General features: G+C 39.0%; 1 protein-coding gene across 1 annotated transcript; it reads left to right on the forward strand.

Moving 5' to 3' along the window:
* The first annotated feature begins 1,059 nt into the window (after positions 1-1,059).
* LOC110978333 (gamma-aminobutyric acid type B receptor subunit 2-like) lies at positions 1,060-27,879 on the forward strand. Its single transcript, XM_022233257.2, has 17 exons — positions 1,060-1,196; positions 6,430-6,600; positions 9,240-9,341; positions 9,869-9,983; positions 10,763-10,908; positions 11,460-11,610; positions 14,084-14,181; positions 15,025-15,088; positions 17,733-17,825; positions 18,268-18,418; positions 18,594-18,726; positions 19,059-19,166; positions 19,439-19,561; positions 20,949-21,132; positions 21,537-21,685; positions 21,836-21,988; positions 23,846-27,879. The coding sequence occupies exons 1-17, from the start codon at positions 1,083-1,085 to the stop codon at positions 23,939-23,941; spliced, it is 2,151 nt and encodes a 716-aa protein (XP_022088949.2). The 5' UTR covers positions 1,060-1,082; the 3' UTR covers positions 23,942-27,879.
* The last annotated feature ends 85 nt before the right edge of the window (positions 27,880-27,964 follow it).

The following is a 27,964-nucleotide window of genomic DNA, read 5'->3' on the forward strand; positions in this document are numbered from 1 at the left end:
TTTCTACAGTGCTTGACTGCACTGGTAGCACGGGAGCCTCAAATTGACGGTAAATTACATTAATACAGCAGTCTCATATTCAAACACAGATTTTCATAACAGCTAGTTTGCTATAATGTTGTAACATAGCCACTGTCAATTGGATTACGTCAATAAGATCCATCCGACGTGTGACAGGAGGAGTTAGGATATGTTCTAGGTCACGCTTTCTTTACCGTGTGTCTGGAAATCTCTGTCACGGCCGTTCTTCATTCCGTGGCACATTTTATAGTGAACCGAAATGGTATATGCATCGGCTGACCCCTCCGATGTTCGTAGTGGGTTAGTACACAAACATCATCGATTTGTTCAGGAATTTTCCTGTGAATTGTATCTTTGAATTAATAGGTGGTGATAATATTTAAAACTACATCAACAAAGTGCACAATATATAGTTCAACGCTTTTATAAAAAAATAAAATATTCCAAGATTACTTGGGTTAAGCAAAGATTTGCTTTTTTGGTGCCAATACGAAAATAAACGTCAAACCTTACCCTTTAAAGTTGTAAATTCGTTACCATAGATTTATACAGTAATTGGATGAGCTTCTACAACTTCAGTTTATTGTTACCGTGTAAAACACATGGGTAGTTTACTGTAAAATTCGTTTACACGTGGATTACTCTCAACGACCACTATCAGGTACAGTACGGTACTGCACATTTAACAGTAATATTGAACAGTGTGTGGGGGGGTTGGTTCTAATATCAGGTTTCTCTAATTGCTTTGAGGAACTATATCACACAAATTTCGCAAAGAATACTGGAATTTTGTCCCTGAACACACTCAAGAGTTCATTTCCTATTATAATTTCGAAGGCATTCTATTCATTCAGTCGGATTACTTACCATTACTAACCAAGAACACACTAAAAGGAGTAAGAAGTTAGAAATCTAAAGTCTCTGAAGTGTTAATGTAGTTTAATAGTGATCTGTAAATGCGGCCATTCTGATTCAGAACGTGTTGGTGATTGAGTCAGTGAAATTTAAAAAAAGGTATCTGCTGTGTTTTTCAGTGTGATGGGGGAACGGCTGTGAACGTGATGTACCGGGAACTTTACAACATCACCACTACAAAAATAATGATCCTGGGTGGAGGGTGTTCTGTAGCTACAGAGCCAACGGCTCTCGTCTCACATCATTGGAATTTAATACAAGTAAGTGATATTGATGCTAAAGATAATACGGAAGCTTTTCAAATTAATAGAACCCTTCCGACAGTTTTAGCCGGCGTCACGCAGTTAATCAACAGCGCATACTCTGTGACCCATATAATTACGAGAGTCTTTGCTGGTGATGGCATTGCCATGACAACGGCTGGTGAACTGAATAGTACATTTTCAAAACAGCTTGCATGTGCAGATCATAAAATGCATGTTTTGATTTTCTTTGTTACTTTGTTTTCTCGCACATCTCACATTTTTCGTCTGACCCAATTAACTTTAACCTTCTGGATTTTCAACGTTGCCGACATTCCTGACTCGTGGCATCCAGACATATGTAACTCAAGAAAGCACAATGAGCGCCCAACGCTGGAAAATAACACAGAAGTCACAACAGCGAGCTCAGTAAGACAGACGTAACAAATGCCTTCATCTTAGAAACACTACCAAAGGTGGACCACTGTTAACACGTCTGATAAAAATAAAATGATTAGGAAAATAACAGCAAATGATATCGAAGAAATATCATGCAGTGAGCGCTAATGTAGTTTTTTGAATCACGGAGAAATGTGATTGGATTTACCCCATTTTCTGGCTTAAATATCTGAAGCCATGATTTTCTTGGCGCCAACATTGAAAACTGGCGATTGCAATTAAGAGGCCCTGTTTCTGTGTAATCAGGAACATCTGCCAGACTTTTTTCACTGGTAAGTCGCAAGCGAAAGTCACTAATTCGGCCAGTATTTAAAGTAATGTACTTGAAGTCAATGCGCTACGGGTACTTTGCGTGTGCTGGGGAGAAGACTTCATGTAATGGCGCCAACTACTAGTGACATCAAAAATTAATGATGTTAAGGTGTTTTGTCGTTTTGAAAGATGCCACCAAAAGTCAGTTTATCATTTGTTTGTTTTGGTGTCAAGTAAAAGTCTATTTTTACCTTTTTATATGATTTTTTGCCTCTTGAAAGTCAACTAAATTTTGCTATGCTGGGTTAGATATTGAGTCTGGCAAGACAAAACTCGTGAAAACGAGGTCTAAAGACGGGGTAAATCTTGATAAAGAATTTTGAGTAGGGCACGTGGGGCATTGGTGATAGCTCAATTTTGAATGCGACCCTAAGCGGATTTTTCCACGCTGCATGTGCAAAGTTCCTACTTGTGATTAGGTGACTTTTTGAGGTAAGTTTGTATAAATTGCTGCACTGACTGGGGCCTTTGCCCATCTGTCTTACTCTTCGTGGTCTTAAAAGCTTGCTTCCGCTAATTTTACTGTGCAATTAACCATGAAGGATTTTATTCTCTGTGAGCATTTTAAACAAAAGACGATCTTAGAAAGAGTTCGCATTGTTTGCCACATTTGCAGATTTTTTAAACAGACGGTCAAGGTGAAGTCTATTACCAAATAATGTGGCATCAATACAATTTTAGAGTGTCATTCAGTGAAATCTGTAAGTATCAAGTCCATCAGAGAATGGGCAAATGCTCCTTTTGTACACAGCCCATACGCGTATTGTAGATATTGATTTGTGTTACTTTGTTGGCACCGACAGATTTCTGTCAGGATAGCCGTAAGCGTTTTGCGTACACGTAGTAAATGGCAAGGTGGAACTTCCTTTGAAATCGACGAAGCAGCTTTAACTATACAATTAATGTAAATTTTCACATTTTTTTACTGGCAGCCCGGGCGCCAGTAATATACTGTAAATCACTGTCATTTATTGGAGAGTATCACCATAGATATGTGCTGTAACAAACACAAATAAATATACGGCTACGGTTCCCTTATCTCGTATCTAGAAATCTTGATCCTCATATACGTTCTTGATGTGCAGTTCCTATGATCACCTTCACAATTGTCTTCAACTTTAACATTTAGACTTTTTAAAGAAGTGGACCATTAAAAAGATGATTTTTCGTGAAACAATTGGTGAAAATGAGAAATCAAAGCATCCTATTCTCAACTTCCTGTAGAACATAAAAAGTTATGAATTTAAAGCAACATTTCACAGATTTAAATCAAGAACAAAATAAACTTTGTACACCGATTGTCTCTAACCCATTGTATCATTCATGTAAGATGATGCTACATTTTGTTTTTAATCCATCCACAGTAACCTGAATGTTTTTTTTCTGAACTGAAGCACTGAAACACAACAAATTCACGCAAACAATTTCTTTTTCAAATAAGATTTTTAGTCAATTAAAATAACATTTCTCTCTCTTGTCGATTCCTCCAATGAGATTTATCATTTTTCATGCATATTTTCCTAAATAATCTAGTTTATGATTTGTCCAAGGTAACCATTATTTTTTAATAAAGGTTTGCTACCCAAACCAAAATGCAAACAAGCTGTATAAAACACTAAATCACAAAGATTTTGATAACATTTTGAAAAAGCTCTTGCATATTTCTCAAGCAAGGCGAACTTCGCAAGTTCATACTACATTAGAGTTCATACTTCATTTGAGAGTTTGTTGGGATTGAAAATTCTATCCCAAGTTTGCACTGCATTTAAGTGTTTGCTTGGGATAGACAGTTCTATAGAAAGACTAATCTATTTCATGTTGAAAAGAATGCCAATCAATAAAATCACTAGGCGAATGATTCGGAGCAGAAGATTACAATAGAACATCATTTCAAGCTACTGGATGCTTATAATATAAAACTGACCTTGTTATTTAAATAGTATTTCCCCAATGTTGCTACTTTCACTTAGTGTATCACATCCCTGGCAACATTGCGTTATTGAGTCATTCATTTTTGGAACAATGGTGGAATTTCATTTTCAGACTCAGTGTATAAGAAATCCAGTAGCATTCCACTTACCTTGTTTGGTGTATTTGAGATAAAATGCTTGTTTCCATCGTGAGCTAGGTTAGGCTGAATAGGATGGGTCCGAATGTTGCTTCCAGGACTGATGTCTACTTATCGCCATATTGATGGCAGATTGATTGGATGACAGAGTGAGTCAGAAACGCTTGCCTCTTGTTGTTTGCCTCTTAATTCAAGACTGAGCCTACCACAAGGCAAAAAAGGAAAAAAAACACTGTCCACACAAAGTCAATTCCAATTTCCTGATGGGCAAGAAAAGATTGATTCAGAATCTGCTGTCGAGTGGCCTTACGGAAATGCCATGCAGTTTACTGCAATCTGCTCCAAGCATGCCAGTGTGACAAGTTCTAGCCTTAACGCTTTATATAATTATGTTGTAAGTGTGAGTTGTATCAATGTTAATGTCCATGAAAAAAAACAGACACAAAAAACAAAAGGAGGTTCACAAAAAACGAAATCTGACAACTACAGTCAAGTATTTACAAAATTCTTAAAAGAAACTGCACATAAATCATCAAATACAATCATCTCAACAATTTGTCAAAATAATGACAAATACTTGCGTAAAGATCGAAAAATTAATGGCAGAATTACTTGACCAAAGTGACAGCAGCTATTAGTGTCAGCATGTTATATATACAATATACTGCTGCATTTCACAAAAGCTAATATCACCAGGTTACAATAGCACATGTTGTAATACTTTAGTTGCACGGAGTGGCCTTCAAGAGTAGAACCGCTTTCCAAGTAATGAGACTCACTTAAAGAATGGCAAGTTTAACCACAAGACGTTTGGGGAGGAAAGCGAGGCTGGACCGGAAGGGCCATTGAGGCAGTCCACCGGCTTTATAAGGAAAAGTCGGTATTAATTAATTTGACTAGCCCTCGTCAAATCCATATGAACCAAACACATTCATTCACCCTGTATTAATATTCAAAGGACTGGTAACCAATAACTAATAAGGCAAGGAAACTTATATGATGGATGGAAAACGGAATGTCCAGTAAATGTATAAAATTCATATGAGATCAATTTTGAATAAACTACTGTACCACTTTGTCCGAAGACATCTTCTTGTGTCAATCCATATAACCTGTCGGGTTATACTAAGTAAGTACTTGTGACAAACACGTTTTGCAGTAAAGTTCGTTTACAGTGAATTACTTTTACAAAACCAATGCAACACTGCGTATTTAACAGCAGTATTTTACGTTGAAGTATTTCCTGGCTTTTCGTTTGTCTTTTTTCATTTTTTTTTTCAAAATTTGGCATGAAGCTGTACACTTCCTTGATTCACCGAAGGAAAAAATTGTACCTTTTTTGTTTTGCACATTATTATTCTACGTACAGGGTTCGCACGCCTCCTGGAAAACCTGGACAATCCTGGAATTTTACGACCGTCCTGGAAAGTGCTTTTGATTTTTAAAAGAAGTCCTTGAAATTCCTGGAAATTGCAGTAACATGAGACAAATGATCTATTACTGTGTTGGAAAATTTACCGCGATCGATCCGTGTCCGCGTACGTTGTTGTTGTTGAAATAGCGCGGTGCAATAGAGTATTCACCGTCAGACCATGCGGCGTGCATGGTCTACACACTCGAAAACACACCCACCCTGCATGCGCATGCTGTGAGCGAAATCGTTTTTTGATGGTACCCACATTGTAATTCTTTCTTTTTTGCAAGCAGGGGGTACCAAGGATATCATTACCAAACTTTCTTGTAGTCAAATTTTACCTTAGTTTTATGTAGCTCCATGCATGGTGAACTCTCTGTTGTGGATAGAGTTATGAAATCATTCTCGGTTAAATTTGTGTACTTTATTGAATACGTAATTAAATATTTCCAGTCATTACACAGGTAAACTATTAAAGCTCAATGTAAAGGTAAAACTGTGAATGTGTTGAACCTTTTTCCTTAAAGTTGAGTGGCCTTAGGGAAGTTAATTTTTCATGATCGCCAGCTGATGTGTGTAAGTCTACCTCGTGGTCCAGTTGTCACTATCAGAATACGTGTCACGTCTTTGTCGCTGCGCTGCTCGATTTCTGTATATTGTTATGTTATAACTTCACAATCTTCTTGATTGTTAACCTGAAAAGTCCTGGAAAAATCAAACTTTTGACCTGGAAAATCCGGGAAAAATCCTGGAATTTTTCTCACAGGGGCGTATAAACCCTGTACGCACTCCTGATGACGGTAATATTCCAAAGTGGTTGCTTGAAAGGCTTATATTAAGTAACCCTCTCAGAGTGTCCAACATTTTCTTCTGCAAGGTTAGGCTTTACGTTCTCCAGAATCATATATGAACCAATAGTGTTGGCATAAAAACTTCAATCAACCACATGGGTACAATGTAAAGATCCCTTTTAAATACAAGAATTGCCTTTCTTTCAGTTGTCTTATGGTGCCTCGTCCCCAGAGCTGTCCAAGCGCCTCCTCTATCCCCGTTTCTTCCGGCTATTCCCAACAGAGTCGCTCTTCAACGTGGTTTGGCTGGCCGCTATGGAGAAATTCAACTGGACTAAAGTGGCCACTCTCTACCAATCTATCGACCTCTTCTCCTTGGTAAGATTTCCGGCTCTCTCCTTGAAACAATGTGGACGAATTATTTTGTGTTATTGAGCCATAGAGGTGCAGTGAAAACTTCGAGAGAAAGCAACAAGTGCCGAGGAAATAGGCCGTCATGAAAATGGAATCTTGCGATACCAGTAAAATGAGAGCGCTTGCCGCTAAGCTTATTTGACAAAAAGTGTAAAATAGTCAAATGGCTTGAAAGCTGAAAATGTGGTTATAAAATTTATTATTTCACAAATGTTGCCTGTTATTTCGAACTGTCATCGGAAGGTATTTTTGAATACGCAGGACATTCTGAAAACTTATCAGCCTTTAGTGAAAGCAAAACATAATCATTAAATAAACCAAATAAACGGCACTGAGCATCAGCTTCACAGCGGCACTTTGAGAGCGAGCACATGTACAAGATGGGACTTATAATGTTTGAGATTCTCTGAATTCACAGTTATTATTTTTAGTCTCTTGAAAATACAGTTCAATTTAATTGGAGAAGGCGGATGTTAATTAATTTTGGATTTATACACTATATTCAGGGTATACCCCAGAGGGCTTGTGAAAAAAACCAAAAAACCCAAAACACAATCGTACTCGGGTGGGACTCAAACCCACGACCTCCTGCTTACTAGTGCGGACGTCTTAACCACTCGCCCGCCGAGCTTGCCGCGAACAACTATTTCAAAGATGGATTTGTGCCGGGGAGATGTAAATTAATTTCGGATTTTTGCCTTGCCCGACGCAGATGTTGCTGCGGCTTCAGTAAACGTACCCTTTGACAGGTTATAAGTATCTTGATTGGCAGATACTAAACTTAGAAAGAATTCTTTATTCCTGTGTTATGCACGCTGCTGGGGAATCAAAATCACAGGATGTAGAAAAGTCTCTTCTGTTTGAAACTTTATGAGGACAGCTGATGTCAATGTTATAGGATTGTACTTCTGAATGGATACACTTTGAGAGTGCACTGAAAACGATTCACTTAATGATTGTTGCACTGATTGAAGTTCAAGATTTGATCTTACAGCGACTGCAAGAAACAGAATAATCCGAAAAAAGCAATAATGAAGTTGTCAGTCTCAGTGAAGATTGAGAGACTTTGGCTTAATTCACCATGTTGACAGGTCCAGACAGACTCTTGAGAAGAACCGTTATGTTCATACATCAGTGAAAAATTTAGGGGAAACTGACGTTCCCACCTATTCAAAAATGCAGCTTCAGCGTTTCAGAGTTAGGACCCAAATGAATTGATATGAGTGGCTCTACCTTCGCTGAAAAAATGCAATTAGTCTTTCTTTGCAGAAATTGATCAGTAATCACATCCCCAAAGTACTCCCCATACATGCATGTATGTGTTAAAGAGTTCCAGGCAAATCGCCGAAGTTGTTCACGCAAACCTAATTGCGGGACTCCTCAATATTTTCGATTGAAATATAAAAGTAGGCTAAATCCTGTAAAAACCTAAGGATATATAATACCTTCGAACGTAAAACATATAGAATACATAATTCTTACTTAAGGATATATGTGTAGCTAGTTCTTGAGATTCTAATTTTATTTACCTCTCAGAATTGATCATTTTAGACGAGACATGTCAAGTCTGTCAGGCTCTTTCGTCAAACTTATTAATAGATTTCCATAATGTATTTACGTTCAATCAACCAGACCCATTTTAATAATGTTAACATCTAAATATGATTATTTTCGCTGAATGAGAGATTTGTGTTAACCTGACAGGTGCCGGTATTAGGGCGATAGCATATCATATTGGCATTCTCTCTAGAAAATTGCAGCCTCTCTAGAAAATTAGATTTTATTTCATTTTATTTTGTTAATTATTCTCTCAAAAGGTCAGCATTTTTAAATGTATTTATCACAGCGAGTCAGCACCCCAGTATTTTACATAATTGATATATGTGTACCAGTCAAATATACGCACCAAAAACTGTGATGGAGTTAAGCTTTTAATAATTTATTGATAAATTAACTATTGATTAATTAATTAGACATTTGAAACTAATAATTATATGAATATGGAAAGAATAATGTGATTGTAAATTGAATAGAATTGATGACAGTGTAATGAGGATATTAATATTGTAAGGTATTATCTGATGTTTGTTGATTAATTGATATTAAGTTCTTATTGCATGCTTACGATTCTCTTATCAAGCGTTTTGAGATTTTTTATAATGTAAGACGCTATATCAAAAATAAACTATTATTATTATTAACTGGCACAAACTTTTAAAAGATATAAGAACTGTAAGACCTCGTTTTAGCAGTTACATTACAAATTATAAGTTAATCCTGCGTTGGGTAAAGTGCATATACAAACACGTACACGAACCGCTGTGCTAACAGAAGGTGACCTGTACATGCGATGGAGAGCGAGAATAGAATCTAATGTAAAAAACGCTTTACTGCTTTAAGTGCATTGTTCGAAAGGAACAACAAAGACTACGTTTTTTCTGGTATAGAGTCATTTCTTTACTCTGTGTTTTTGCGGTGTAGACTACCGATTGTATTACGATTTCTATTGCCACTGAAAAAATGAGGTACGTTTTCTCCTCGTCAGACTAAGTCTAATTTAACTTGACCATGAATGAACAATGGTCGTTTACCTCATTTTATAGGCAATGGCCGATTTCCAGCGGGACGCCAAGGCTGCAGGTATTGAAATCCTTGCCGCCGAGAGCTTCGTCGACGATCCAGTTCTACATGTAGAAAACATCAAGGTGATGCACAAGATTAGGTTCGGCCATGTTTTCCTTGGTCACTGTGCTGTAGCATTCAGCAAAATCTTGAAAAATTACTAACTCACTTACTCTACGAGAGAAAGTAACTGCATTATTGGAGATTTTTTACGGGGTAAACAGATCCACAAGCGGTAGTAGAATCGTTTCGATTTTTCATAGTTCGTTTTTATTTAAGATAAATTGTTTTAAAATTGACAAGTGCATCTCTCCCTCATTGTTATGCAACCTTGAATCATGTTAATTCATTTCAGAACCTTCTCCGTGAATGATATCATGGTGGTTACTTTTTACACGTTGGCACAACGGTGCTTATTATAGTGACAATACCAACCAAACAAGTTCCCGTAGTATTTGTCATGTAAACGAACAATGATCGACTATGGGCAACAGCGTATTTGAAATTAAAACCTGACATTGAATCAGGTCTTAGAACTGCAGTGAATCTCTGTCCAAGTTTTGTTTAAAAATGACTTCTATTTTTTCCTGATAATTATTAACTGTTGCAGAAAAGCGGAGCCCGTATCATTATGGGCAATTTCTATAGTGACATGGCCATACGCGTGTTCTGTACGGCTTACCACCAAAAGATGTACGGTGCCAAGTACGTGTGGTTTGTACCAGGTAGGATCACTCTCTTTGTATCATGTAATTTTTAATTTCACTTTTTTTATGCTTCAGCGACAAACACACAGGCTAACTAAGGGAGAGTCTGGAAATTGGGGAACATTCGTGGACTATGGGTCCCGGGTTACGTTCCTGTTCATCTGGCGTTCCTTTGGGACGTGCAGCGTTCTGTTGAGAACACGCGTGTTCCTGCAGTTCTATGTTCCCAACGGCACGCTCACGGCTAGATAATAGCAGTCGGACAATCATTTGTCCATGAAGTAGAAAACATAAATTCATAACGCATACCTCGATAACCTTGCAGGTTATAATCCTCATCGTTTCTACTTTTCCAAAACAGAATACTTTGATGAGTGACTACGTTTGTCATATGAAGCCTGAAGTTTGATATAGTAATAGCTAAAATCCATCCTCTTCTTTTAGTTGTGAGTTGAAGCTTAATCAAGTGCTGCCAAAGTTACGGTACCCAGTGGTTTAGGCCAACTTTGGCAGGTTTATGGAATTTAATGAACAAAAATTTTTAAAAAAGGATTACACATGAAAACTACTTCAGGCCAAAGCTTCCTAGAAATGTACCAATAAAAGGTAGCACAACCTATCTTTCCACTTGGCCGTTCCAACGAACACGCTGTCTCAGTGAGGACGTTTTCACATTTTGAGACGCTCCCTAAAATTGATGAAATTTATTACGAAAACAGTTTAAGCGAGAGAATGCCCCGGTTAACCGACTTCCATGGAATTAAAATGCCAGTTGATACTTCATTACACTCGCAAAGGTTGGTACAAGGCAAGATGGTGGCGGGAACCGGACAGTTCCATAGACTGTACGAAGGATCAAATGGATGTGGTAGTTGACAACGTCTTCACGGTCAACATCAACGCGCTGCCAACGGAAAACCGAAAGCCGTCAGAGACTGGCCTGGTAGGTGGGGAGGGTCTTTTGCGATGGAAAATTCAAACTTTCAATAATCGTTGATTAGCGCCTGAAATCTGAAGCAGCTCCCGGCATGTTTGTTTAGGCTTGCACGTATGATTATTTCACATTCTGTGGAACTCTGTCGGGACGGTTTCCTATTGCTCAGTCTTGTCATTCAACACGCTACTTCATCACCAAATCTCATTCATCATCACAACAATGATGATGTGTAGACTAAAGTCATCAAAATGAACAGTTGTGCCATTTCCACACAGATTAAGGTATAGAAAAGCCCTTGTGGTGATTAATTAAGCAGCCTTGTAAATACACCGATGTTTCTAATAAAATGTGCATAATGAGCAAATTGAGATGTCCTTCCAGGGAGAAATTCGACATATTTAAGTTGCTCATTTAAGTTCTAGTTGCAGAAAATAAAGTTTAATTCCCAAGTAAAATATGAGTTCTTTGATACACTCACGTCTTCTGTTTTATCGTGCAAACCCCTGACTGGCTCCTTTTGATGCAGTTAGAGGCGTTCTGATTACTTTTTACTGCAGACGCCCAAAACATTTAAGGAGAAGTTCAACGACTTCTATGGGGACGGTGCGGAATCGTTGGCTGGTTACACGACGTGCTCATTGGGTTACGACACGGTTTGGGCAATCGCCTTTGCTCTCCAGGGCACCGAGAGGCAACTTAGATCCCAGGGTAATTCCCTTAATTTAAACTGAATGGGTGCGAGCAAAACATTTGAGAACTGTAACAGGGTGTACGTAACGACTTCGGCAAGTTCAAATATCAACAGCTTGCAAAAATAATAATAATAATAAAAAAACGCAAGCATACCGGTCAGACAGAGTTAGCAACACTTTATAGATTAGCCAACAGGGTTATAAATCAGTGGGTGAGGTGGGGATGCATATATCCCACTTTTGGACAGGGGGTAGGACAGTAAATCATTTCCAATTTTTTGTAGTGGAAATAATGAATTGGATTTGGGGAATTCTTAGAATTCCCAATAACCAAAATATTTAGTAATGAAATGGGGCAGAAAATGAAACAACAACAACAAAAATGGAAATGCGCTTAGGTTAGAATGCATATTAATCACGAAGAGATAAATACCATGAAAAACGAACTTCGTGTCCTATTCACCACCGGCTTTTCAAATATCTACGGCTGGGTCCTCTAAGTCCTTACCAAAATTTATGACAACATTAACCAAACAAGCGCTTAAGAAAACAGACTTCACTCGTGGGTCGGCCCTATTGACATTGAAAGCGAGGTTAACTCTTGATTTTTGTAGTTGAGAGTAAAAATTAAAGCAATGAAATGAAAACTGATAACAAATCAGTACCTGTCCACTCTGATGATTACTTTTAAATTTGCAATTAGACACAGAAAAATGTACCCTAGCGTTTTAGGCCATATATTTAGCAAAATATTCGAAGGGAGGCATGAAAAGCACGGCAATCATAAAACAATCTGGTTCCATTTCTATCGCCAGTTTGCAATTCATAAAACAGATTTAGGAGAGGAGATTCAAAATGGCTTCAACGTGATTAATGCTTAATAGAGCTGGTTGTTCCAATTGATTTGCAACGAAGAACTTCTAAGCAGAGTAGACCCTACTACACAAGAGCAATGATAAGCAAGCAAACAATCACTGTTGCCATTACCAGAGTTTATTACCATAGATTTTGCCTGAGCACATCTCACAGGTGACAAATCAAATTACGGGGCACATACTAAATGTAATAATCAGATGAGATATATATAAATTATAAATAAAGATAAATCCACTACAGGTATATCTGGTATGTATTAACAATGGCTGCATGTGGAAGCCAGTAGGCCAAAATTTTTCTTAACATCGATCGCATCAGTTGAAATCTCTCCCGGGAATCAAGAACATTAGGCGACTCAAATTAATAGGTCACGTGTTTCAGGTAATTGAGAAATCACTACAACCATCATGGTATGACCTTCAACCATGAGACTAGTCACAATGGCATTGATTGTGATTCACCAAAGAGCAGTCACAATTAATGACGGTCCTGGAATATTTAAGCCTAACACACTAATGGGTTTGGCTAGTATTGTGTGTGCATGCTCACTCCCATTGTGACCATGGGCGTAAATCCGGTGAGAGATGGGGGTATATGTCTCTCCACTTTTTGAGGTGGGGATGGGCTATTGAATCATCACGCCACTTTTTGTGGTTAGCAAAATAATTAAAGCGGTGGTGAAGAATTCAGACTTCCAACAACTAAAATGCATTCAGTATCACTAAAAAAGAGAGAATTACACAGCCATAAATATATAATTCTGAATAAATTTTACAAAATGTACAGTAACATCTTGGCCATCGAGCTATATATAGAGTCATATTGTATCACCCCTCCCACTATTCAAAGTTTCATGTCAACCCCCCCCCACCGGGGGGGTTGACATGAAACTTTGAAAAGTAACAATTGTGCTACACTAGTGTTTTGCTTAACACACTAAAACCTATGCTCAATCTCACCACGCATTGTGTGATTCGTCCACATTAAATGCAGCTATTCCTGGAGCGCGCAATACTTATGTTTGTAGATATAATGTTTACATACAACCTTTCTTGTGCATAGCAGCCGAGCTCATGGCTCTCGGGAAAACTTTAGAAAAGTTTTTCTCCCGTAATTATGGAAGCGGTTATCCCTGAGAAGCAGGTAAACACGTTTCACGTTCAAAAGTGTGTTGCGTGCAAAATGACGCAGTAAAGAGAGTATTAATGCAGTCTACAAACTCTTCCAAAGTGTTGTCACGTGACTGTGTTGCATTGTGAGATTGACATACGCTAATTACCTCATTAACATAAACCCGGCAGGATTCCTCCGGAATCGTTACCTGCTACTGGTCTCTACGTTAGGTGGACGTCTGTAAGATGTACCAGGCGGGAACAAAAAAAATATTTAAAAACTAAATAAACATATGCAAAAAGTAAAAACAAATTGTCATAAGTACATAGGTTATTACTACAAATTAAGAGGATGGGACTGACCAAAAAATGTACATGAAAATGTCGACAAGCAAAAACGAGGAGTGAACCACGTTAAAAGAGCAAAGTTTAATTATACCAAGCTTAAACGTAACGTCAAGTATGAGATAAAAAATAATCTGCATTCATCTTTTTTTTCAGATCCACCAAGAAAGTTATCTGATTTTACATACAGCGATAACGTAACATTGGAGATCCTTTTTGATAAAATGAGCGACATGGAGTTCGAAGGAGTATCGGTATGTAAAGTGTTGGGAGTTTTACTGTCAGCATTACATCCTTACATTACTTGCTGGTCCTCCACCGATTCTAAACTGCAGAATTATAACATATCACGTTCAAGTGGATAGCCACATATCCCCAGTGGCCCTATTAAGCACGACCTGAAGCAAACGATGAGAGATTGATTTGGTTTGTTGGCGATGTACGTGCTTAATGTCAGTGCGAACGAGCACTGAAGTAATCAGTTGGAGAATATATGGCCATCCCCAAATTTGCGATAAAACATATTTCCATTGGAAATGGCTGCAGCCTCTGACTTCGGCTTCATAAGCACATGGGTCTTTTCAAGCTTCAGCCACAAACGTAATGCGGACACAGCCTAAGAGTTCACTGTAGAGAAACTGGTGTTAAAAGCAACACTTCTTGGTGTTATAAGATGACTATGCACGCACCGCTGATGGTACTTTACACACCTATAGGTGTTAATTAAATAGACTGCACTGGAGGGTAAGTAGGCCTACATAAAAGTACATATAAAACCAAGGCACTGAAATAGCATCAAAAATTGTAGCACCAGTGAAAGGTTTTGGCATGTTCTTTTGATAAAACCGATGTAGCACCCTGCTTTTGCATTGTTCGGGTGATGAAGCACTTTTGCGACATACGAACCTAACTTCATGTGTAGGTTGAAAGCGCGGTTTGAAGGGAGAAACTGAAATAAGCCTGCCGTAATTACAATATCAGTTGGAAAATGTTCTAATTAGTAACATCAGACTAACCAGCAAGAAACACAATTCTCAACCTTCAAAGTTTCCCAAACAGGACTCATACAGCATTATTTCTTGGATATATATTTTTAGGGGCCAGTTCAATTCGACCGCAATGGCGATAGGATCTGTTTGCTAAATCTGCATCAAATCAAAGGTTCGTATGATACAAGTATAGGTCTATGCGCTAAAAGGAGATTGTTCTGCAACTAGATTGTTGAGATATAACGCTACGGAATAGTGTCAAGTTAAGGCAATTTGATGTTTATAAGAGGAAGGTGCAAAGTAAGGGGAATATTATAGGACTTATAAAAACAAATAGGCTGTGACAATGAAAGCAGGTGTCCTTAACTGGATGCACACTCATTTGCATCATGAATCGTCTACGATATTACCTTCCGAGTCAGGTTTTATTAACATTGTATAATTCCTTCATATTAGCATATTTATATTATTCCATTTTTACTTGAGCTGGTATCCAAATGTAACAAATTACTATAACTTTACAAAAACGAGCGGTCCGCATCATTTAGAATACTGCCTATCGTGATCATTCTGTTCCTTTGTTTGCTAAATTAAACCTATTGCAATGTAACCATTTATACAAACTGGGAACATTCATGTACAAACTTATACATAATTTACTCCCTTCCACTTCTTGTTTTACTTTAGCATCTAACATGATAATACTCAAGGCAGTGTGAGGAGATACTTATATGTCCAATTTAACATAACATAATTGGCTAAGAACGATATTATTCTTCAAGGTATCTTGTACTGGAATGGTCTAGACGATCCTCGAAAATCATTAATTCTTTATCAGTGGTTGTTAGAAAACTAAAAGCCTAGTTGCTCTGCTCAAATTCCTAAATCATTTTTATTCGTGCTCTATTGATGTGGCGTTGTTTCACACTTGTTTGTTTTGGCTTTTTCGTCATTTGTCTGTCCTACGTTAGATTGTATGGTTGTCGTCTGTCTATAGGTTGGGGTACAAAAGCGTTCCTGCTTAACCTTAAACCTAAATGTTGTCATCTAATTGATCAAATGTATAATCCTATTTTATGTAATGTTACTCAATTTGAATGGCCAGATATATTCATTACTTAAGTAGTGGGAACGTGTTTGGTTACATAGTACAGAATGAATGAAATAAACGTTTCATCATCAACTAACTGAGCACGAAGCAGTTCAATCAACTATGTCAGAACTGGTCTTGCACCAGATGGCCAGTGCAGGGCTTTTGTTGGGCCTCCAAATTATTCAATCTTCAGCATGTTAATTCATTGCACACTCCTTAAGTTGGAAAGGTTGTTAATTGTCGCAGACCAGTAAAATGCAGCTTACAACTGAGCAGTGTGTGTTTGTGGTAACAGAGTGGTCGAGGACTGGAAGCCTCCAGCAAGAAGTAGGTTCATCATTTTGGTCAGCGTTTTCCTGACCGTGCCATTCCTTCAAGTCGACAATTTGGAGAAACATCCAAAAGTACCAAAGGGTGGGGACAAGCTTGAATCTCACCAAGGGTCGCTCAGGCCAACGAAGAACGGTAAGATCAGATGCGAACACCAGGGCTGTCCATGAGTTGCTACAAAGAGACCCACCTGTCTGCCAGGAGAAATGGGCTAGGAATTCCGCCATCATCTTTCCAAAAGATTGTTTGATTGGACATCCATAGTACCATTACAAGATGCACAGGCAACACGAACTCCTTGATGCAGATCTACCCAGATGACTTAAAGATTTTGCCAGTGGTTTTTTGACCGGCATCCCAGATTCTTAGAGCACTTTGTGATTGGGCATGAAGCAGTGTTTTTCATGAATGGCCAAGTCAATAACCAGAATGTCCGCGAATACGCTCCGATGCCTATCCCACCCAACTTCAGTTTGGATGTGAGAATGAGACGAGATTTCTCTTTGGATAGGTCGGTGTGGAGATGGCACCGTCATTGGACCCTTTTTCTTTGACAGCAATCTCAATTGTGAACGTTACCTTGAGATTATCGACGACAACATTGTACCGCAGTTGCACTTCGAACACAAGGGTGCAATGTTTCGCCGCTTATGGTGGGCCCCGGATGGAGCTCCAGCTCATCGTCGGATCATCGTGAGGGATAGGCTACGAAAGTTGTTCAACGTCAGAGTAATTGCGGTCGGCAATGAGACTGAGTGGCCACCAAGGTCCCCTGACCTTGCCCACTGTGATTTCTTTTTGTGGGGATAAGTCGCCACACTAAGATATCAATGACTTACGTGCCTATACCCAGCAAGAAATGAGACCGAGGGGTACCCCCCAACATGTCCAATCCCCGCTGAGACCTTAAGAGACAGGCGTAATCAGGAATGCATTCAGAGCACTGAGAATCGGAGCTCAATCTTTTGTTGAATGGAATGGTGAGCATGTCAAAGGACAGTGGGTTAGGTGAGACAGGCATAAGCCCCCAAATGTTAAATCACTGAATAAAATTTTCTTAAGGACACACACTGGTCTTTCTTCTTTTTAGGTATGAAAAATGTCATGTCGGAGTTAGGCTGCGGATTTTGGTGCAAGACACAGTTCTGACATAAGTGATTGAACTGCTTCATGTATAGTTATCTGTGACAGTAAATTGGATTTCTTGATGTCATAAGAAAGAGGATATCATTAGTTAATTAATAAATGGTGGTTGTCAATTTCCAAAATATTTAGTCATGTCCAAGAAATGAAGAAATTAATCACGGTTTCTTTTTTTAAACACAGCGTACAATGTAATTACTTTGTTTATCCGGTTTGACTCAGCCGATTTAGTTTGCGTTCCTCCTATTAGACCTCGAGTCTATTCTTGTTGGTATTGTGGACACAACCACTGGTACACGAAAAGAGCTGAGTTTGAACGGTTACCATCCAATACATTGGCCAGGTAAAGGAAAGATCCTGTTTCATTTACTAAACTTTAAAATTGGTCATCTGTTTCCTGTTTAGGCAAAGAGATACTCGTTTTTAAGAACTTGCTATAAACATGTATTTTAGACATGCATTTTATTTTGAATAGTACTGGTAATACGGACACAGATTGATGGTGTGTAATTTATACATTCCCATACAGCACCATCAACATGAAAAAAGGGTTTTATGTCATACTCATTACTCACCATGTTGGCAAAATTTTAGAGTTAAAACTCTTTCGTCGGTCTATAGTGCACTGCTTTCATTGACTCGAAGCAAACCCCAACAAACATTCCGTTACAAGGCTTTATTAGTGCTGTATTTAACTGTGATCTGGATTTTTTGCGCAAAATTTTGAAAACGCCCAGCACTGTTTGCTATAAACACGTAGAAGTTTGTTGATCAATTTCGCTAAGGTGGTGAGCCCCCCATCGATTTCATCATCGAAAGGGAAGTGCGACAAACAATCTTGTATCCTGTGTTTGTGACGGGCACTGTGTTTGCAACGCTGGGTATTTTACTGGCTGGTTTCTTCCTAGCTTTCAATATTCATTACAGAACTAGACGGTAAGTAATCAAGTTACAGACAAAATTTCAAATGTAGAACATAAAGGCCCTCGGATGGCAGGATTAAAAGAATGATTACGAGTTCTTTTGTGTTGTCTGTACCATACATATTATGTGTGTTCCTCAACTGCCAGCAATCAGCAAAATGTTCGCTCGCTCATTTCTAAACCTACAGAGTGATCAAGATGTCGAGCCCCAACATCAACAACTTGATGCTGATTGGTGGAATGCTAGCCTATATCTCTATCATCTTCCAAGGAGTGGATACGGCCATAGCATCCACTGACACATTTATGTGGATGTGTAAGGTAAACACTGGTAAATTTGAGGTAGTGGACAGTATCGTTCTATTTTAAGACTACTGGAATGCATCTATCAGATTGTACACCCCCCCCAAATATAAATGCCTTTCGATCGTATTAAAGAGATGTACAAAACGAGTGGGAGACTTTGAGACGATAGGGGACAGCAAACATTATACACCAGTCCTTTTCTATTGTTTTTATCAAGGTTGAGCTATGTGTGCATGATCATATACCTACCAATATGCCAGATGATTTTGAAGAACTGGTATGTTTGCCAATTACAATGTGTTAAAAGGCTCTGTCATACCAGCAGTTTGTTTTATCATGAACTGCAGTCAAAGACGTGGCTTCTTGCGATTGGCTTTTCAACTGCCTTTGGGGCGATGTTTAGTAAAACGTGGCGGGTGCACAAGATTTTCAACAACAAGACTGCAATGAAGTTGGTAAGAATCATTTGTTCAAATTAATAGATCTTATTTACCGTATATACTGCTAATTTTTAACATACTAGCCATTTTTCTGTTCTCTCGAGTAACACATTACGTAGTATTATGTATATATGAAAACACAAATAATTAGGTCCGTCTGATTTCTTTGAAAAACTCTCAATTTCTAGTTCACATTCAATTTCTCGGATAATTTTGAATATTTTGTCTGGTCAACAAACACCCTTATTTCAATTGCAGTTTTTGATTATGAATTTTTTTAATTGCAGGTCGTGAAAGACAGCAAACTGTTCATCTTTATAGCTGCACTAATAATCCTTGATGTTATTATACTCATTTTATGGAATTCTACCGACTCTGTGCGTGCTAACTTGATACATGGCCAAGAAGTGGTATGTTCCCGATTCTGGATAAATTTATTCCAATAAAAGGCGAATTTAACTAAACTGGACAGCAAAAGAAACTTGCCACTTCTGTCAAAGGCTAAACATAAAAATTCATTCCATAGAAATAAACAATTTTTGTACACAGGTATGCTGCAATACCCCTTACTAACCACAAAATAAAGTGATTATCTTTATAACAAAGAAGAAATTGACATGCACAGCAACTTGGTTACTGAATCAGAAGTCATAGAATGTTACAGACTGAGCTGTAAGTCTTATACAGAAATCAATGTCACAGGACAAAATAAACAAGTCACGATCGTTACTTTTTAATCATGTGTATGCATAGTCCATAAGGATGGCATCCCTATACAGAAACCACTCATCCACATCATTTTGACAAAACAGGTGTTCGCTTTGTCATTGGTTGTTTAGAATGTTGTCCATTCATGGGCCATTTTTGCTTGGTGGAGAGTGCTTTTGTGTGTGACGTTTGATTCAGTAACCAAGTTGCTGTGCGTGTCAATTTCTTTGTTATAAAGATAATCACTTGCTTTTGGGCATGTGATTAGTAAGGGGTATTGCAGCACACCTGTGTACAAAAAATTGTTTATTTCTATGAAGTGAAATTTAATGTGTGGCCTTTGACAGAAGTGGCAAGTTTCTGTTGCTGTCCAGTGTATTTACGGCAAGGGACTTAGAATATGTGGATTTCACTTTTGAGTGACATTTCAGAGCGGATTGCCCGTGAAAAGCATGAAAAGACACAATTAATGAATTACCGTACAAATTATCACTAATTTTACCACATCTTGCCATGCACTGCCGAGTTTTTATGACAGTGTATCTTCACTTTATTAATACCAACTCGCTACATGTGCATTGAGCGCATTCTATTTCACATCTCCCTTTGATCATTTGCGTTCCACCCGCCTTTGGTGGGAAGCCATGCTGAAACAACGTTTGGTCATGCCATTGGTTCACGCATGGCCGGTGGACATAATAACGGCTGTTGCCCGTTTCAGGCGCAGCCTTTCAATAAAGATGTAGGATCAAAGAGGTTTGTGGGAAGTGTGCGAAGACTCAGTAAAGAATGTATTTAGGAGTTCGCAGGCATGATTTAGCATTCTGGTGTTCTGGTTTGATAAAAAAAGAGATGATCTTGTAAAGGTATAGATGAACGAACTTTTAGGACCTTCAAGGGGAGCCAGTACACTTCTCACTCAGATGTCTTCAAATTATTTAATTTAGATACACTAGACAAAAAGGACAGTAGGGCATTGCATGAAATCTGGTAAGGTTTATGAAATGGTCAAGGAATTTTTGCCCCCAGAAGACAAATAAAACTGAGGGGAAATGAATTCTTTTTTGACAGTTCTGACCTCTTTTCCAGGTTGATCCCGAGAATGATGACATTGTTTACAAGCCGATCCGTGTGTTATGTGCGTCTCGCAACCAGACCTACTGGGTCGTTGCCTTCTACATCATCAATGGCATTCTGCTGTTAGTCGGAGCTATTCTGGCCTGGGAGACTAGAAATGTCTCCATTCCAGCTCTGAACGACTCTAAATATATTGGTAAGATAACAAAACATGTTTAATTATATTGTTTTTTTATATTGGGGACACGCTGGACTGTTTTCCCCAATGCTCGTCAGTTAATATGCTATATCTGCGCAAGGTTTGTGTGCTGATAGAAAATGTCTAACGTCATAGAATTTCGTCAGTCTACATGCGTTATAAAGATTTGGTGGGTATTCAATTGTTTGATGCTGCGAAGCAAAATGGTTGAAGTCCATAGGAGCTGTGAATTTCCAGAAGACAACAAATTATATATATATATAATATATATTTATATACATATATAGTTATATATAAATTATATAGTTTCTTCTCTTTGAGCCAAACCTAAACGAGTGTTAAGTTGGGCGAAGATCCTGGAAGATAATGACACCTCACTTTATGTGATCGGTGCTCCACAGGTGTCTGTGTCTATAATGTCTTGATCTTATCTATCGTTGGTGTGACGGTTTCCTACGTTGTGGAGGAGCAAAATGTTCTGTATGCTCTCACGGCCTTTTTCATCTGGCTGGCAACTACCTTAACACTGTGTGTTCTGTTCATCCCAAAGGTATCCTTTTACATCAATGAAGGTAGCTAGGTGAATACAAAAACATATAATGCTGTAAATTATTTCACTTGTAAACGTTTTGGTTTTTGATGCAATGTCTACTTTGAACTAGTTAGTTTATTCCTGTCTTTCCCTACTTTTTTCCCTCAGATACGGATGCGAAATGATGTCCGCCCAGCGCAGAACCCCATCGTCTCCCATGCAGCCAGAGACGAGGGGAACGCAAATACGTCAGAGTTGGAGAGGCAGCTTCAAGAACTTCGTCAGGAAGTAATCCGGTTGAAGGAGGAAAATACGAAGCCGGTATTTCCGCGTTCAGACTTAAAACAATTTTCACTGTAGGAGTTCTCCATTTTGGAGGTGGCATTGCCAAAAGTATAATCTTTTTTTACTTGCACCGAACAAGACGCGTTCCTTGGGAATTTCTGAGTGTACAAGATTTATCTAATCGGATTGGCCTATGTACTGGTTCCTAAAGATCTCGAGTTTTCTACAACGATACAGGAGCGCTATTGGTCGAGCCTTTTAGAGTCTGGTTTGGGAATTTCCTGGACTTAGCGAGTCAATTTTGGTCTATGCCTCATTTCTTGCTGCGTCGTTTTACAGTTAGTGCTAAGCCTGTTCACCTTAGCCGCCGGCGATCCAAGGTGCCGCGGTGATTCGGCCCGGATGCCACGCGTGATCGTGGGCTGTTCAGAGCCGGGTTTCGGCGCCCGCATAACGACTTGATCAACCTGACTGGATGGATATTCACGCATGCGTCAATGATGGCACGGCATATTCATACTTTCCCATTGAGAGCGTCAACAGCACGGGCGTATATTAAAGAAACTCGCAATGCCCTTAATCAGCTTATAGAGATCATTGAATCCACTAGCAGCCATTTTACCGAGCCGAATACAATTTTGCCCGGCAATGCCCACTTTTGTTCTCCCTGGCGTCAATAGAAGGGAGCCAACCCACGCATTTGTATTCGGCTCGGTTAAATGGCCGCTGGTTGGCTTCTATTTCATACAAAGGCGTTGCAATTCCAGGTTTTTTTTATATAGGTCCGTGGCCAACACGGCTGACGCTACATAACGGACTCATCCATTATATATAGGGATGTCTACATTTGATTATTTTGCCGTAATATCCTTTTTAATACAAAGCTTAAAGACAAAGTGTACATACTGTTCAAGAAAAAACCTAGTAATTACCGTTTGGGGAAAAGTACGATGCTTTTATGGTAAATCATGTTTTTAGAATAATGTGAACGCCCTCTTCAGTGAACGAGACTACAGGTTGTTGCTAATAAACGGTCAACTAACCAATCAAACTTCCCCTAAAATAAATCGTGATTCTTAGCCAATCAGATTGTTCCGTCCAATTTTGATAGCCTATATGTTTTGCACAAAAGGGCTTGCAGATTGCTCAAGTCGGTGATTGGGCACCGCATGGACGGGCAAGCTTTGTATATTTGGCTCGGTAAAATGGCCGCTAGTGGACTCAGTGATCTCTATAAGCTGATTAAGGGCATTGCCAGTCCAGATTGTTTTAATATACGTCGGTGGAGCACCGCCCGGCCGGCACGCAAACTGGGGAATGAGGTTGCACTGACCCATTATGCGGTTGTTAAACTCGAACTGCATCGCGTACGCATTGCGAGAAAGGTGGTACACCCGACCAATTATCGACTTGATTTCAAAACCAATATTTGGATATTTACAGGTACATGTACCCCCCACGGAATTCTGAGTCTTCCAAAGCCCCCTTATATATGGTAAATATACAGATCCTATATATATATGTGTGTGTAACGAATGCCCTTGGAAAAAGTATGGATGGGTCCCACTGTGCGCTCCTAGAAACCTCTCCCCAGTTAACCGCTAACTGGGTATTGGTCTGCGCTGTGTGGCTTTGGACAGGCTTGGGCAAAATTGGGCTTTGGTTGCTTAAGCCGGTCGTTGTAAGGTTCGGATGGGCCGGGTTGCGGCTGTTTCGGCGGAGGCGGGTGTATCTGCGTCAGCTGGGTTACAGGTGTGTTTACTTGTGGCCCTGCTGGGGAGGATGGAAGCGAGTGAGCAGGGCTTGGCCATAGTAGACTTGGCTGATCTTTTGTTGTGTTCACAACATGCAGATCTAATGATACTAATTTGCTCTTCTGTCTTATTTCCGAAGGACCCTGAAGAAAGTCCCAGGCAGATTCAGAGAGATGCTCCCCAGATGCACTCTAGGCCTGTGACGACGGATTCCAGTTTGCAGAAAACCCATTGATGGTTGACAATAGCCTATAGAAACAGTCTACAATGGTGTATAAAACAGTTGGAGAATTTCTTGACTCATCGCCCACTTTTTTGGGGGGGGATGGTTACAGAGTAGGCCTATCTTTGAGTACATTTGCTTGCAGTAACATCCAGTTCCCTTATCGAGAACTTTATTTTACTTGACAATTTTTATTTATTCCAGATTTTTACAACACATTGCAAATCATACCTCCAGAAATGACTATATTTGCATGTATCTTAGCCTTTGACACATATTGTTGTGGTGTATATACATGGCCAATTATATTGGCAGTTTGACAGATGCATATTGTATGTGTTAGTTGGGTTCCAGTTTCCATTCTATTCTGTTCTGTATTGAAAATGTACCTAAAGATAGCGGGCTTTATCAACACAATGAGTTAGTCTCGGTGAAAGCGCAGAAGCCATCTCAAGATGTCACAGAGCGTAAAAAACATTTGCAAAAAGCCCTAAGAAGCAGATGACACTTTTGACTTTACAAAATACCATTGAGTCATCAAAGTTAATCATTCCAATAAAACAAGAAAGACACAGTGACAAACAATTGTAAACCCAGATGGAATTTCACGCTATCCATGGTGAAGGACAGCAACAGGTGGAATTAAAGGCTTTCGATAGAAACATGCGAAGGAATAAGAGAGATATATTCCTTCGCAAGGTGCAACCGCAAGCCTTTCCACCTGTTAATTGTAAACACCTCATCCCAAACTGTAAGATTTATAGCGATTGCTTGCTTTGTTTTTATTTTTTCCCCTGCGACATTTTAATCTGAATGTTTCGCGGAACACCATCGATCAGTAGAACACAACTACATATGCACGTACGCAAAATTGGACGAGTCCGTTGAGCCTTTTGGACACATTGTGTGACAGTCTTCTCCTCAAACGGCAAGAAATAGATCAGCAGAGAATGTAGTCGGGATCGTAATAAAATTTGGGAACAGAAACAGAATTTTCAAAATTAGAAACAAGGCCTCAGCCTTGTTTCTAATTTTGGAAAATATCACCGAAAAACCAAGGTAAACCACATCGATCAAGATAGAGCCGTGGAGTTGGAAAAGGCACTGATGTACAAACTATGAACAAATGACACGCACCAAAATGATAATCGTGTCCCTAAATGACTTGATGCAACATGCTGATGGTTTTGAATTTTTAGAGCTTGATCCAAACGAGATGCACAACTTGGACTGTACACGTTCATTATGTAATGGAAGATTATAAAAAATAATGAAAGGTTATTAGTATAGTTGTGCTTGGAAAGTCACTTGCATAATTGTAATAAGCCGCGTGGGTTCTAACACGTGTGGTGAGTAGACTGATGTGAGAACGGAATAGCCCCACTACATGTAGTGTCACGGTGGCACGGACCCTTGCTCCCGCTCCATCCTTAGCCACACATCCGTATACGCAATTTCGTGTCGGTGTGGTGAAATCTTCGGCGCACCCTCTCTATAATCGTAGGTGCAATTTTTTTTCGGCGCGCACAAATGATCCTTAGTCTCTCCACTCTCGAATGACCATTTATTGAATGATTTTACTCACGTTGTTCTAGTGTTTTCCAGTCTTTTTGCCTTTACCCATTCAATCTCAGGGTCCCACTCTCACACGCCATCTTTAAATTAAAATGAGTCTGTTGAACTTTAAGTCACTGGACCCTGGTCTGCAGACGGCTGTACCATGTCAAGACATATCTAATATACTACTGAAGTCTCGCGGACTGAGCAATTGTGCAGGTAAGTTCATTTGTTGGTACAGTTTTTTACATGGAACAGCCGTCTGCGGGCTGGGTAAAGGCAAAAGACTAAGGATGGAGCGGGAGCGAGGGTCCGTGCCACACCAGTGGGGCTAAGAATGGAAGACCAATGAAGCAGGCAAAGGAGACTGAGGTTTAAGTCGTTTTGAATGGTTTTATCCGTTTCCTAACACAACATTACACATACTGATCAGCAACGGTTGTTGATGTTCAACATTGGTTGATTACGGATCTGATCGGCGTTGGTTGTAAGATCCATTTGGTGTTGCTGTGACTTTTGATGATCCGCTTCATGTCACAGACAAAAGGAAGTCAAGGCGTTTGGCAATGAGCTTCGGCTGAATAGTGACCTCTCCCCATCACCAGATGATGTCGAAGGGTAATCAAAGAGTTAGCTAATTGGCATTGCTTTGACAAGCAGTGAGTGGATCGTAGTGGCTAACAACCATCTAAAGCCTTCCGATCAGTGCCCATGACCTGTACAGATCTTTGGTTACAAGCACATCAAACGACAGTAGGCCTAACATTTCCTCAACATTTGTCAAAGGTCAGCATGTTTTCTTCGCTAAAAGGGCATGGGTTTATTGTAGTGCATATAATCAGATGGCGTGTCTACATAGCCAACTGGTATCCTGCGCGATGATTGCGGAGCTATCTACAGCGCTGTTCTTTGCGATAGTTGGTAGTTGTGCTGTGAAGCATTACGATGCTAGAGTAAAGCCCGTTAGAAATGGCGTTTACTGTCGCTGGCGATAGTTTTGTCGCAGACAAACAGTTTTGAGATTATTTGACTGCAATGAGTAAAGTTGTCACCTTTGAAAGAAAATTAAAGAAGAAAGTCAAGAACATCTTGAAAGAAAGGCTACCGATCAAGATTTCATGCCTTAATAAACATTGTATTTGCACGATTCCTTGCTAGTGTTATTGTTAAATGTCCTATTAAATGAAAAGAGATTGACAATAATATCCAGTTATAAACGGATCCCACAGTTTAATTGCATATTTCAAGTCGATTATTTGGTCAACTGGGATCATACCCTCGCGCCAGGTCCACTAAAATAAAAAAGTAAGACATATTTTTTGAACTTTCACTACAGGTTTATTTTAATACCTCAGTTGCTAAATAATTTGCTCTTTTTGTATAGAGATCACGAACATATTTTTGTCAGCACAGGTATTGGCGCAGTTTGATTTTTCGCCTCGATTGCCTTGCTAGAGCGGTATCTTTACCTTATATTTCACAGTAAATGAAATTTCACTAAGTTTTCAGCTTTGTAAATCACGAATCGTGTGTTTACCAATCTGCTACAACATTTAAACTCAATCCTATTTTGGCGTGATTTGCCATTTTGTTTTACAAAGTGCGAATCAAAATTTGCCAAAATAGGGAAAATAATTTATTTTTGGTGTTGGATATGCTAAAGGAACTAATGTTATATCAACACTAAAGAATTCCTAAATGCCAATATGGGATTTCTGAGATTTGTTCTGGTGCACCTGGTTAAGGAATTGCTCACTTAGTTTCAATAGCATTTACTTTGAAGATAATAAAACCAATATTAAACTGCATGAATTTGTGGTTAGGGGACTTCATTGTATTCAATTTGGGTTTTAATCAACTTAAAAGCAAAGAAAGGTCTAGACAGGCAGTTTGGGCCTCTTTTAGACGCTTGAATCTAACTGTATTGTGTGCGTGTGAAGGAAACATAAAGATTGAAGCGGTTAATGAAAATGTGGCCTTTTCTCATTTATAAGAACGGGTTATGGTTAATATAAATCTGGGTCACAATTCTTTACGACAATGTTTAAAACAGAAAAAAAGGTTTAACAAAGGGCGCTACACTGGACATCTTTCAAAGGCATAGTGTCAGAAGATGCGCAACGCTGCGCAATTCGCTGAAGATTTCGTTCCATATTTCTATTTTTATTCTTTTCTGATACTTTATCTAAAGGTTTCATAATTCATGGATGTTAATGTCGCCACTCCGGTTTGTTCGGTAACTTAATAAATTTCAAATTACAATTATTATTTCCATTTTCGAAAATTTACTCGACAACATTTTGTATTAGAAGTAAATTCAATTCATAGAGCTCTTCGCTTATTCTGATGATTTTTATTATTGTTAGAATGAATAAAATAACTCACACAGAAAATTGTGGTTTTTCTTGCTGTCACACTATCATATTTTAGCCTGCAGGTTTGGAGGACTTGGAGTGCGGCCCCAACTGATCGTCACCG

The sequence above is a fragment of the Acanthaster planci genome, linkage group LG02 (assembly GCF_054643075.1).
Source record: "Acanthaster planci isolate LZ-2023a linkage group LG02, COTS_SCS, whole genome shotgun sequence".
NCBI classification, from domain to species: domain Eukaryota; kingdom Metazoa; phylum Echinodermata; class Asteroidea; order Valvatida; family Acanthasteridae; genus Acanthaster; species Acanthaster planci.

Bases quoted from the DNA above. Each gene is read 5' to 3' on its own strand.
- LOC110978333 (XM_022233257.2), top strand. From the start codon at position 1,083: ATGTACCGGGAACTTTACAACATCACCACTACAAAAATAATGATCCTG. The intron at 1,197-6,429 runs GTAAGTGATATT...CCTTTCTTTCAG, and splicing joins ATCATTGGAATTTAATACAA to TTGTCTTATGGTGCCTCGTC. The intron at 18,419-18,593 runs GTAAGTAATCAA...CTAAACCTACAG, and splicing joins ATTCATTACAGAACTAGACG to AGTGATCAAGATGTCGAGCC.